Source organism: Nesoenas mayeri (genome assembly GCF_963082525.1).
Source record: "Nesoenas mayeri genome assembly, chromosome: Z".
Classification (NCBI taxonomy): Eukaryota; Metazoa; Chordata; class Aves; order Columbiformes; family Columbidae; genus Nesoenas; species Nesoenas mayeri.
In genome coordinates, this window is record NC_137542.1 from 2,088,595 (window position 1) to 2,101,990 (window position 13,396).

The 13,396-nt window shown below is 48.8% G+C and overlaps 1 protein-coding gene across 2 annotated transcripts; it reads right to left on the minus strand.

Moving 5' to 3' along the window:
* Positions 1-2,564: 2,564 nt before the first annotated feature.
* NR2F1 (nuclear receptor subfamily 2 group F member 1) lies at positions 2,565-13,190 on the minus strand (the record flags this gene model as incomplete). Of its 2 annotated transcripts, none has more annotated exons than XM_080362324.1 (3): positions 2,565-4,014; positions 8,795-9,322; positions 12,307-13,190. In XM_080362324.1, 3 exons carry the CDS (start codon positions 12,755-12,757, stop codon positions 3,734-3,736), a joined length of 1,260 nt encoding a protein of 419 aa, XP_080218450.1. In that variant the 3' UTR covers positions 2,565-3,733. The 2 variants fall into 2 exon arrangements, with proteins under 2 accessions (XP_080218450.1, XP_080218451.1); XM_080362325.1 differs by lacking the exon at positions 12,307-13,190 and adding an exon at positions 10,230-10,242.
* Between the last annotated feature and the right edge of the window lie 206 nt (positions 13,191-13,396).

Consider the following 13,396-nt stretch of genomic DNA (forward strand, 5'->3'; position numbering starts at 1 on the left):
GAGGAATGGAGGGATGGAGGGATCGAGAATGGAGGGTGGAGGGATGGAGGGTGGAGGGGTCGAGGGGTCGAGGGATAGAGGGATGGACGGATGGAGGGATAGAAGGATGGAGGGATGGAGGGTGGAAGGGTGGAGGGATGGAGGGATGGAGGGGTAGAGGGTGGAGGGATGGAGGGATGGAGGAGGGAGGGATGGAGGGGTGGAGGGTGGAGGGATCAAGGGATGGAGAGTGTAGGGATGGAGGAGTGGAGGGATGGAGGAATGGAGGGATGGAGGGATGGAAGGATAGAAGAATGGAGGGATGGAAGGATGGAGGAATGGAGGGTGGGGGGATGGAAGGATAAAAGAATGGAGGGATGGAAGGATAGAAGGATGGAGGGGTGGAGGAATGGAAGGATGGAGCAGAGGGCCCTGCCCAAACCGCTCAGCAGGGCTTGCGGGGTCCGAGCCCTGAGGGCAGTGCCCCAGCGCCCAGCAACAACAAGGCAGGAAAAATGTATCTGGAGGTGCTTTTAAATCAGTATATTGTAGGTTTGAACAAGTCAGCAGAAACTTGCAGAGGGACCCCGGCCCCTCTCCATATTAATATATTGTCTTTTTTCTTTCTTAGCAAATAGCGCTCGGTGACGTGATGATACAGTATTTTTAGCCATGGTATGAGTGCCCGAGAGGCTGGAGTCTGGCAAAGGAAAACATCCATCGACACAACGCAGACTGGGGTAGTTAACACTTCAGAACACGATACCGTCTTATAAGCAAAGTTTAATAAGGGATTGAAACACTTCTTTCTAGGCACATACATGGAAATAAGTGCATCTTGTACACCCCCTCTGCACCTGCAAGTTTCTTGGCAACCGGTGTGTTGTTATTATTATTCATAAATATGAAAATTAATTGAAAAATACGTTTCTGACCTACGAAAAAGTTTATCTGTTTTCATCAGTGGGATAGCACTGTAATGAATATATTTACATCTCATTGGAAGAAACCGAGACCTGTCTTTCTCTTCTGTATCCCCATTTATTTGGTTTATTTTTTTCCTATTCTGTTGGTTTTGTGTGTGGGTGGGTTTTTGTTGTTGTTGTTGTTTTGCTGAGTTTTACATTGTTGGTTTTGGCTTCTGTTTGTTTGTTTCTAATGGCTAACCCAGTCGAGTCCCTAGTCACCTATCCCACCCAAAAGTGATGCTGAAGAGGTGCTCAGAGCACTAAGCATCCCCCTTGGCAGCCTGGAGGGGCTGCTGGATCCCCCTCTGCCCAAGGAAGGTGACCAGGGTGAGGAACAAAGCTGTTGCCTGCATAGCGTCCATATGAGAAAAGGGAGGACGTCTGTCTGTCTGTCTGTCTGTCTGTCTATTTCCCATCCTTGTGCGCCCAGGTCTGGAATCATCCATCCTGCCCCCCGCCCCCCAGCACCTATGAGTACAGGCCGCTTCTCCATCCTGAAACGGGCTCTACCCCCATAGAGGATCTGCCCGCAATGTTGATTATCCAGCTATAAGTGCCTACTGTATAGAGCTGCTCTCGCCTCGGATCTGCTGCGCCTAGAATATTAAAAACCCCAAGCGGGTTGGATTGAAGGATCTTGTTAATGCAAAAAAAAAAAAAAAAAAAAGGAGAGAGAGGGGGAGAGAGAGAAGGAGAGTATGGAGGACAGCAAATTAAAAGGAAAACATTGCCTGTGACTCCACAAACTGAAAAGCCTGCCTCATCCGAGCTTGTTTGGAGGGCACAGGAGGTGTCTGTGTGAGGGGGGGAATGTTATTTTTAAAGATCCAGCTTTATTAATACGTTAAGAAAGAGCTCCCTTGGTAGTATGTGTTCTTACAGCTCCGTCTCAGATCCTATAAAACATTAATGCACTGAAAGCTGTTACAGAGATCTGCACCACCAGCTAGATGCATTGTGAAGCCTTTACCTTCAAAGGAGCTCCATTACAGAAACAATTTTAAATTTTCTTTGCCAAAAAAAAAAAAAAAAGGCATGAGCTGAAACCAAGCAGGGCTTTTGGCACAGGGCTCGGGCCCCTGAGGTGGGCGACCACGGCGTACGTGGCCATGGCACATGAGTACACACGAAACGCGCCGGCTTGCCACCCAACGAGCAAGCTTCCAGTTGGATTTCTATATTAATGGGTTGGGAATACCCTCCACACGCAGCGACTGGAGTCAGGAGAAACAGCGAGAGGGATGTTTCGGCTGACAGCAAGCACAAGGCATGCACATCGGAGCACACGCCGGGGTCTGTGAGTCCTTGGGGTGGAAAAGAAGAGAAAAGAAGCAAAAAAAACCAAAAGAAAAATAGAAAAAAAAAAAAAAGAAAACCACCCCAAGAGCCCCGAAAACAAAAAGTCACCATGTCTGCACCGAGCAGGAGTCATGGTGACGGTGCGCTGCTCGCTGCACACGCAGCAGTGGTGGCATATGGTGACTTCCATCCGTGTGCGTGGCGTCTAAGAACAAGCAGCAAGGTGTGAACTTGGCAGAAACTCCAGCTGATGGGGAAAAGGTGTTTCAAAAAAAGGGGTGGGCCAGCATGGTGGGCCGGTCAGCCTTGTGGGAGAGACCATTCTGAAGTCCCAGCCAGGTGAGGTTACCTACAGCACCGCACCATGTCCCTCTCCGTCTTGTAGGCCTTGATAAGCTCAGTCCTAAGCTTACACAGTCAAGTCAGTGTTGGAACACCATGTGGTTTGCGCAACTTGGTTACCCTTCACAAGTATTTCCTAAGTTCTCCCTTTTAACACCAATACAGGAGTTAAAAATCCAGGGAGATATTTTTTATTTTATTTTATTTCTTTTTGGTGAATTGTTGGCATGTTTCAAGCAACAAGACTCATGGGTTGTGGGGTGATAAGTTGGGGTTTTTTTTGCTAAATCCTTTTATTTTTGTTTAAATTCTCACTTCAATTTTAATTCTTGAAGAACAGCTTCGACAACATATATCGCACTCATTATAAGAAGCAAAGGGTTATATCAAAAATTATTAGTATAGAATCACAGGAAACCTGGTTTGGAACCAGAAAAAAATACAAAACAGATATAGATACATAGACACAGGACAATTTTTTTATAATTATGTGGAAAATGTTATTTTCCCCTAATTCTTGTTTCTTTTTTTTTTTTTTCCTTTATGCGCATACGATGTTGTAAGTTTTACAAAAAATGAAAATAAAGACTAATATTTTACAAAATGAGTAACAATGCTCGTGGTAAGTGTTTGCGCGTGGAATCTTTTTGTTTGCTTGCTTGCTTGTTGTTTTTTTTTTTCTTTTTCATTCTACACAAGGTTCAGTTCAGTTTCAACGCGTTTTGTTTTGTTTGTTACTGTACAGCATATATCAACAACAGTCCACAATAAATCCTGGAAGATCCAGTATCCCCTTCAGGTGTGATTAATATCCCCTCAATACTCATTTTTTTTGTATGTTTTTTTATTTTTAATATTTTTTTTGCCTTTTTTTTGGTCTTTTTTATTATTATTATTTTTTTCCTCCTCTCCGAAAAAAAAAAAAAAAGAAAAAGAAAACAAAAAAAATAAGCGAAACACCACAACCTCCACGGACGCGAGGTCCGTCCTTCTCCCCACCACGGCCACACCTCTGCTCCTACTCGGCCCTTTCTTTTGTTCAGTGTCCGCCTCCCGGGCCCCCCCCGCACCCCTACTGCCCCTCGGTGCGAGCGCTCCCGCCTCCGCCGCTCCGCCGCCTCTCCGCCGGGGGTGCGGGACGGGCTCTAGGAGCACTGGATGGACATGTAAGGCCAGTTGAAGCTGCTCCCCGACAGTAGCATGTCCCTGATGAGGGTTTCGATGGGGGTTTTACCTACCAAGCGGACGAAGAAGAGCTGCTCGATGACGGAGGAGGAGACGGTGCGCAGGGAGGGCAGCCGCAGCAGCAGCTTCCCGAAGCGGCTGGGCTGGTTGGGGTACTGGCTCCGCACATACTCCTCCAGCGCGCACTGAGACTTCTCCTGCAGACTCTCGATGTGCGCAGCATCCGACAGGCCGCAGGCATCTGCCCGCCGCGCACCGCGCCCGCGGAGGCAGCCGCGGAACGGCGGCGGCGGGGGGGGGGAAGGAAAGAGAGGAGGAGGAGGAGGAGGAGGAAGGGGGGGGGAGATGGTTAGTGGCGGACAAGTGCACGGGGAAGAGCCGCTGGGATGGGGGGGCACCTCCAAAGGCGCACCTCCCACCCCTTCTCCTGCCCCCATCATCCCATCCCGCACCGCCGCCGAATAAATAACGCGACCTTCCCGCTACTCGCCGACCCCGTGGGTATTTCCACGGGGGATGCGGTGGGGTGCCCACACCCAACCTAGCGCCCCTATTCCCACCCCCGCGCCTCGTCCCCGGACACTCCGACCCGGCAAGCGCGGTTCCGGCTCCAGGGAGCAGTCGGGGCCAGCCCCCGTCAAATAACACCGAAGGAGGGTGAAAAGGGGAGTATTGAGGAAAATAATAATAAAAGATAAAAAATCAGAGGCGCGCACACGCAGAGGGAGGCAGGGGGAGTTTGTTGACATGGCTGCACATCAGAGGGAGACAGCGACTGGGACTGCAGTGGCTGGCAGGGAGACGGCCGGGGGGTGCCGGGGGAAAAGGGGGTCCCCTCTGTCCCTGCCCCACCGCCAGCGATGGCAGATCGGCCGCGTCTTTGCGGGGATGTGCGATAAATCCGACGGAAAGCGTCTGGGTTAGTCCGGGTTTGCGCTGAGCCGGCGCCTGCAGCTCTCAGACACAAAGCTGCGGCGGGTGAGCCTTGCCTAAACGTGGCCTCCCTATAGGTCCCTATGGCAAGTATACGACTGGAAACATCCCCCTGGGCACCTTGCAGAATGATGCGACCTGGGCAAATGCGTACTAATCCGAGAGCAGAAACCCTTCGCATCCATGCACTTGTACCTATGTACGTTATTCTGCGTGTGCGTGAGGGTGTAGATACGGGCAGAGAGGTATAGATGCATCTGTGCGCTCACACACATGCTCACATCCTATCTCTGTTAGCACATAGCCCCAAACAGGGCATAATTCTGCACCGGCTGCTTGTTGAGGGACTTGTGCAGGAAACTGCGGTGGTGGAAAAGTGGTGGTTGTGCCCGGCTGGTTGAAATCATCCACATTGTTTCGGAGATTAATAATAAATATTTAAAATAAAACATCAGGATCAGAGGGAGGCAGTCAGCTGGCAGTGCGGTTTAACACAGATCAAAGCCAGACTTTGCTAATATATAGATCCGAATATAAATTAATGCATGTTAATGGCCCCCAAAAGGACATTACAAAATTGTGAATGTAGAATTATGACCCTGGAAAGACACCACAAATTATTCAAAGCCAAAGCAAAAAAAAAAAAAAAGAAAAAAAAAAAGAAAAAAAATCAAATCTGTCGCAACCACATTTTTGAAGTTTAAGTCTTCACACATGAAGAACTGGCTTTACAAAGATTTCTGAACACCTTCATCTACAATACTATGGCCTCGAGCAAAAATACAAATAAAACAAGCCATAATTCAGGAACTTCTGAGAAGGAGAACCTTTGACCTGAGCTGCGGACTTGGCATCCCTCAGATATACAATTATCTGAGCCAGGCTGCTCTGCTAATCCATACTGTACCTTTAATGCAATGATATTTTGCAACATCTAAAGCACCAGGTTGCAACATATATATCTATCAAAAGCTCGGGCCTGTTCTTTTTTGCAATATATATCAAAAAACCAGGCCTGTTCATATGTTGATTGCCACAAATCACACTCCATATTTACATATATCTTGCTATTTTACATGCATTATCTGCCCATTATGCATTAGGATCCTATTCAACTTCCAAACAATGCAATATGAAAGGGTCTTACTGACACCCTAGCAGGGCTTTTTTCTTTATGCCCCATATGTCATACCCTTAAGGTTAGTAAAATATTTATCAGATATTTATGATAAGTGCACCTATAACTGCAGGTCACTGGACAATGTGGACAGAGAAGTTGTTCGCTAGAAGGGCAGCAGCCTGGGGAGGGGGGTGGTTGGAAAAATACGCCCTGAGTTTTGCCTTAGACGTTCAAACACTCAGGATTTTCTCATGCCGATAATATCTATTGAGTTTTAATTATTTTAAATGGCCTGGCATATGCCTTTACTCGGGTTTTATTCTGCTTCCTTAAAGGTGGCAGTGGGATGGCTTAACTCTTCCCTCAGAACAGGATTAAAAATAATAATAATTAAGGGATGCACAGCTCGATTAGATTATGGAGCCCAGAGAGGTGCAATCCATTGGAGAAATAAAGCAATCCCTGTTTACTGGATGTGAATTATTATTCCATCTCAGAAAGTGGGCTAATGTGAAAATCCTGTGTGTGCCTCACTTTTTTATATGGCAGTGTGTCAATAAGGGAAAGCTCTATATTTCTTCCTGCAGTCTATGGAAAAGAAATTATGTAAATAAATAACCATTACTGTTCAGCACACTCCAGCCTTCCTCTTTGTAGTGGCGGGAATGTATTTCATATTACACGTTCAGAAGAGTTTAGTGTTCAGAAAATATAGATGTAATCAGCTGGCATCTAACTAGAAATCAAAGTTCTTATTGCGCTGCAAATAGATTTATTGGATTTATGTTGTCTGGCTCGGTCCCTACCTGGAAACATTTATTTATGATGAGGAAGAGGTAAGTGCGGGAATTAATAACTCTAAAGTTTGTGGACCAAACAAAAAAGGGGAAAAAAAAGGAAAAAAAAAAAAAAAAGAATAAAAGAAAAACAGAAAAAAAAAAAAAGGAGGCAAGAAAGGAGCAGATTTTGGGTCATGACCCAGTCGTTGGATGGTGTCCAGAATTTTACGGATTAAATACATGCTATCCGGAGCCCGAATGTAAAAACCACAACAGGAGAAACCCATGCCAGCTTTAAGTACTTAGTCCTTAGCAAAGGACTTAGGACAATATGCCTAAAAATGTCTTTTCCATCAGTCAAAGTTTGTTTAAAAGTTGCATGACTTTGAGAAAGGCTTCCCATGAATTCCCCTCTGGCTAAGCAATCAAAACAAGTTTAGTGAAAAGTGGAAATGTGCGGATGGGGGTAAGGGTTAGATTACTCCTGACAGCTGTATTTCCATTTTCTGAGATGCCCCGTGCGATCCTGCTCCGAAATAATATTATTGTTCCCTTCCTCAGCCCCATTCAGTCTCCGCACCATTGTGGGATGGAGTTTCTCCCCTCGCAAACAATTAGTTATTACCTTTTTTCCTAATGTATGTAAATGAAAGTCTCCCTTAAAGCCACTAACTGCATTTCTAGCCAAGGTCGATTGTTTGGTGAAGGTGAAGGGGGGAATACGGGATGAGTAAGAAACGAAAGTGAGGAAAAACTAGAATACCCCCCCAAATAAGTCCCCAATCGCCTTCCTGGGGCCTTCGGTGTGTGAAAGGGCCAAGGCACAGGCCAGCCCCCCTCTTCTTGGGAAGAATCTCTCAAAGTTGGGTCTGGCAAAAAAATTAATGATAATCACAGTAATATAAAAAAAGAGAAGGATTCTCCCCCACTCCTGTCCCTGTTGTATCGATGAGCACCCTGAAATGAATGGGAAAGGAAAGTCTGTGAGTCTGCAGGCAAGCTGAGGAGTTAAATCAGCCTGATAAATGCCGGCAGGTCTCTTTGTCACTTTTGAAAAACATGTTTCCATCAAGAAGACTTATTAAGATAAAACACATTAAAATGTCGAGCTGGCTATTCAGTAAATCTCCCATTTGCTTTAAGATCTGCACTTTATCCTTTACAAAGAAATATTCCCTCCAACACTGCGAGACTGCATTTGCACTGGAAGTAAAAGGGGGCAGTCACAGTACATGTCTCCGACCACCCTGCATACAAATTAGATACTCCTGTCTAAATAAATTATCTGATGTTCAAATCGATATTTATACTACATTTGCTACATTACAATATTGTGCAAATTTAGGAGTCATTTTAATACAATGTAAATACTATTTTTCATGCATGAAAGGCAACAAATATTGATGGATTATAAACTGCTTACTGTTAAACAAGGCCTTTGAACGATTTGCCATCTTTGTTCAGGAATGCTTTTAATTTTGCCTCGGCCTAGTTTTAAGCCAGATTTATCGGAGCTGTTTAGGCATTGCTAACCGGGACGACTGGTTTGGAAAAGGCGGGGAGAAACGGGGACAAGAGAGGAGCAAAGAGGACAGGGGAGAGGGGGGCGGGAAAAAATAAAAGAAGGAAAAAGAAGGAAAAACAAACAAGCAGAAAAAGTGGCAATTAGGCCCATCGTGGCGATAATTAGAATAATAATTAAAAAATGACACTGCCAGGCCTCTTATCTCGCCTTGTTTCCATTTCCTATATTTCCTCCACATCGTTCGCCTTTGATGTTTATAAATTTCTACCTCGCAGGTTACAATAATAGAAGATGTATTATATTCTTATAGGCTACGACCAGAGCACTTCAAAGGCGACGCTAATGCACTTTCCCGCTAGTTAATTCGAACCATCTATCATAGGGAAAAATTGTTAACATGCATGTTTCCACCGCCTACACTTCATTTTTTTCTCTTTCTTTTTTTTTTTTTTTTAGCATTTTTTTGGGGGGAGGGGGGTGCAATGCCAACATGGTGGGACTGAGGAGGAGGTTGATCCCTGGGCCGGGGTTCACCCCCTCAGGCGCTTTGCTACCTCGGCCTTATGTCTTTTTCCTTTAAAAAAATACATATCTATATATAATTTTTCCGCCTTTTTTTCCTCCAAACACGACAGTCTCCCCCCCCCCCTCCCTCCCTCCTCACCTGAGGTGAAGAGCACGATGGCTTTCAGGCAGCTGTACTCGGCCGAATCGACGTGCAGCGCCTTCAGCTTCTCCACCTGCTCCTGGAAGATGCGGATGTGGTCCATGAAGGCGACAACGCGATCGGCCGACATGGGGGAGGCGTGGAGGCCGGCGGCCGCCAGGAGCGGGGCCACATGGAGGGGCATGGAGCACTGGGCGGCGTTGAGGACGAAAAGCTCGCTCCAGGTGAGCCGCAGCAAGGCCACCTGGTCGGTGATCTGCAGGTCGGGGAAGAAGGGGATGTTGCGGGCCCACTCGACGGCGCTGAAGAGCAGGCGGGCGGCCAGCTCGCAGATGTTCTCGATGCCCATGATGTTGTTGGGTTGCATGCACTGGCTGCCGTAGCGGGAGGTGGGGTAGGGCTCGGCCCGCAGCAGCAGGGAGATGTATCCCGAGAGATAGCAATGCCCATTCAGGGGGTCTCCGTTGGTCAGGGCGTACTGGCCGGGGTTGGGTTGGGTGGGCGGCATCCTTCCTCGCTGAACCGCTGACAACAAGAAGGAGAGAAGGGAGAGGAAATGTGCATCCAGGAGGATAGCAGGCATCGCCCCGGCGGCGCTGCCAGCCAGCCGGAGACAATGCCGGGCTTCTTTTACACACACCAACCTCCCCCCCCTCCACGCCTCGCCCCCGGCACACGCACAGGCACGGACAGACAGAGGCATGCGGAGCCGGGCAGCTGCAACCGACCTGCATCGCCCCCCCCGCCCGGACACGGCCCCGGCCCCGACCCCTTGCTCGGGCACCCCCAACCCAGCGGCAGCCAAGCGCTCAGCACAACCCCCCCGCCCCCCTCCCGCCCCCAATGCAGACAAGCTTCACAAAATAAACACAGATTAAAAAGAAAGAAAAAAAAAAAAAAAGCCAAGGCAAACAAGACAAATCCGTACCCCCCCCCCCCTTCTCTTCCCTCCCGGCCCCCTCCCCTCTCGCAACAAAAGGCAGCCCTGCACGTTAAAAAATAAAAAAAGAAGAAAAAAAAAATCAAAGAAATCCTCCGGGTGGTGAGAAAGTGGGGTTAAAAATCACAGCCAGCTGTTAAAAATATAGCCAAGCTCTGTTGTGGATCCCAGCCGATTGCCCTGGTAGCAATGAGATTTACAAGTGAACTGCTGTGTCGCTTTTTTGAAATAAAATGAAAATTAAAAAAAAAATCATAAAGGTAATAAATGCGTCCGTATTCTTCAAAAATACCGCGTCGTTACCCTTCGAGCTGGAACAGGTCGCAGCCCCCCAGCTCCCCACTGCTAACTTTATTACACAGAACCAGCTTTCCATAGAGGACCCCCCCCCACCTCCCCCTCCCAGCAAAGTTCTCCCTGCTAAAAGGAAGAGAAAGATTAAATATTATCAAGCGAAGGGGAGAAATAAAACAAAAAAAGGTCCGAACTTACAATAGCCAAACATTCGTGGAAAAAAAAGGGGACGGTGTAATTAATATCTTTGGTGCGCTGTTGCCACTGCAAAAGCCTGCAGTCAGCGTTGCACAGTGAATGCACAAGCTTGCAACTGCAAAAACACTGGATTCATTAACCATCTCCACACAGAGCGTAAGCATGCCTCGAGTCCCGAAAGCTGACCAAAGTTGGGTTTTTTTTTTAGTGTGTGTGTGCGTGTTTTACTCCATCAGTGCCAGCGTTTGCAGCCGCATGCCATGTAAACAAAGGTAACTTCAGGGGGGAGATACGACTACTCAGGCTCGTTCCCTGCACACACAGACACGCACACACACAGACACGCACACACACACGCACACACACAGGTCACTCATCTTTCCGGCGTGCCACATTTTCCCAACTTTCTCTTTTCTTCCCCAAAGAGCCCTCCCGGGCCGGACTTCTCTCCTGCTGCCCTCCAGCCCACCTCTCCCTCTCAATCTGCTTGTAAACTTGGCAATTATTTTTCAATTAACCGAGAGCACAATTCTAACTTCTTTTTTCCTCCCCCCCCCCGCCTCCCCCCCGCCCCCCCCGCCGTCTCCTAACAGCCCCTGAAGCTATCAATGAAGTCGTCATATTTGCGAGCTCTTTCAGATCTGGAGCAGCTTCAATTCCTTTTTCTCGTGGCATATAAAATATAATTTAAAAACTAATTAAGGCAATGGTAATCCCCGCTCCGCAAAACCGACTGTTTCGCTGATGTGACTCTAAGACATCTTTAACGACAGTCACAGGGTAAACTTTAACTGCAAACCGAGATAACACATTTAGAGGAGAAAGGAGGGCAGGAAATCTTCCTACGCGAGAATGAGTCTGAACGCAAGGAAAACCACAGTGACTCTTGGAAAGGAGGAGGGAAAAAAGGAAAATAAATAGCAGAGCAGTTGGAAATGGTGAAGAGCCCGCTGCCAGATGCAGGCTGCGGATTCTGCTAAAATGAGAAGGACCGGTAAATAGGTTATAAATCGCGATTTGTATGCAGGCTTTAAGGAGAGGGTGGAGTTTGATGAAGAAATAAAATGAGCAGCGTGCTAAAAAAAAAAAAAAAAAAAAAAAAAAAAAAGAAATGACAGAAGTGAAGCAGAAACCCGGTTCAATCACAAACTTTCCTTTGAACGCATGGAGTGAAAACAAGGCCAAATCTCGCACAGAAACACACTCCGGGGCACAGTGAAGCACAGGGAAGCGGAGATACAGTAGCACATTTCCCCCTCTTTTTAAATTTCTTTTCCCCTTTCCTCTTTTTAACCCCCTTTCCTCTTTTCTTCCCTACTTACACGTCTTTCATCTTTCTTTCGTGAAAAATGAGGCTGGGAAATGGATCTACCGAGAAGTGTAGCGGGTTTAAAAAGAAATGATGGGGCGGAAGGAGGGGTGGGGGGGAAGGAAGCTGAATGGAAGCACATCTCGTACGGGAGAGAGATGTATCTCCCCCCACCCCCCGGTCTCATGCCAACAATAGACAAAACCACATCCAAACACACACACGCACACGCACACACACACGCGCGGGAGCGGAGACAGCGGCTAAACGACAAATATTTAGCGAGCGAGCGTAATAATAATAATACTAATAATACTAATAAATTCTCGGCACAATGAGCGGGGAAGGGGCGAGCGCGGCAGTGCCGGGGAAGGGGGTGGGGAGGAGCGGGAGGAGGGCAGGAGGCACAAACCGAAAAGCAAAAAAGAAAACACCACCAACCACCATCAACAATAACAAGAAAACCTGGCGCAAAGCTGCCAGATGGAGTGCAGGCAGAGGGAGAGATTGACATGTGCATGGAAATACAGAGAGACCTAGATCGCCACGGAGAGCCGTAAATTTTGTATATATGTATATATATATATATATATACATATATATATGCACGCGTGTGCGCGCGTGTATATATATGTATATGCATATAGGTGCGCGTGTGTGCGCGTATGCACAGGCAGACACACACATAGAGGGAGAGCCCTGGCACACGCACGCCTGCACAGCCGCGGGGAAGAGGGAGCGATAGCATAGTAGGGAAGAAATATTCACCTTCCCGCCTCATGCCCACTTTGAGGCACTTCTTGAGGCGGCAGTACTGGCACTGGTTGCGGTGGTGCTGGTCGATGGGACAGTTCCTGTTGGCGCGGCATGTGTAAGTTAAGTTCCTGCGGACGCTCCTCTTGAAGAAACTTTTGCAGCCCTCGCAGGTGAACTGGCCGTAGTGCTTGCCGCTGGACTTGTCCCCGCACACCACGCACTCGATGTGCTGCTGGCTCTGACCCGAGCCTTGCTGGCCCGTTCCCTTGTCCCCGGCCGTGCCCGGCGTGGAAGGGGGTCCCGGCTGGCTGGGGGTCTGCGGGGTGTGCGGGGCGGCCGAGCCTCCCTGCTGCTGGGGCGGCTGCTCCCGGGCCGGCTGCGCCGCGGCGGGGTTGGGGCCGCTCGGGGTGCCCCCGGCCACGTCTTCCTGCGGATCTCGCCAGCTGCTAACTACCATTGCCATATCTCGGGCCCAAAAAAGTGCTGGGGAGCGGCGCGTCTCGCTGCGGGCTGCCGGGGAGAGAGGCGGGGGGCGGGGGGGAGGCGGCCGGCCGGGCGCCGGGGGCGAGCGGGGAGCGAGGGGACCCTGCCTGCCGCCTGCCTCCGCCTCGGCTGCCGCCGCCGCCGCTGCCCTGCTGCCGCCGCTGCTGCCGGCTGGAGCCGCTCCTGCCGTTTTCTTTATTTTATTTATTTTTCGCCGCGAGCCCCCCTCCTCTCGCTCGCGCTCTGGCTATTTTTTTTTTTTTTTAGGGAGGGGGAGGGGGCAACCGAGGATTTTCTCCCTCTCTCTCTCTCTCTCTCTTTTTTTTTTTTTTTCCTTTCCCTTTCCTCTTCCTCCCTTTCCCTTTCCTTCCCTTCCCTTTCCTGCGCTACCCCCCCTTCTTTAAAAGACCCCCGCCTGGCCGCTTCCCCCCTCTACTCCCGCTCTCCTTGCCGCCTCTCCTCGCCCTCCCCCCCCCCCCCCCGCCGCCACTTCAAGTTGCAAAATCAGAAACGGCAAACAAGGCTGTCGGGAGAGGCATTCAGGAGAGTCACACGCCGGACACGCACACGCAGGCACACGGCTCCCCACTCGCGCACACACGCACACACACGCACGGGC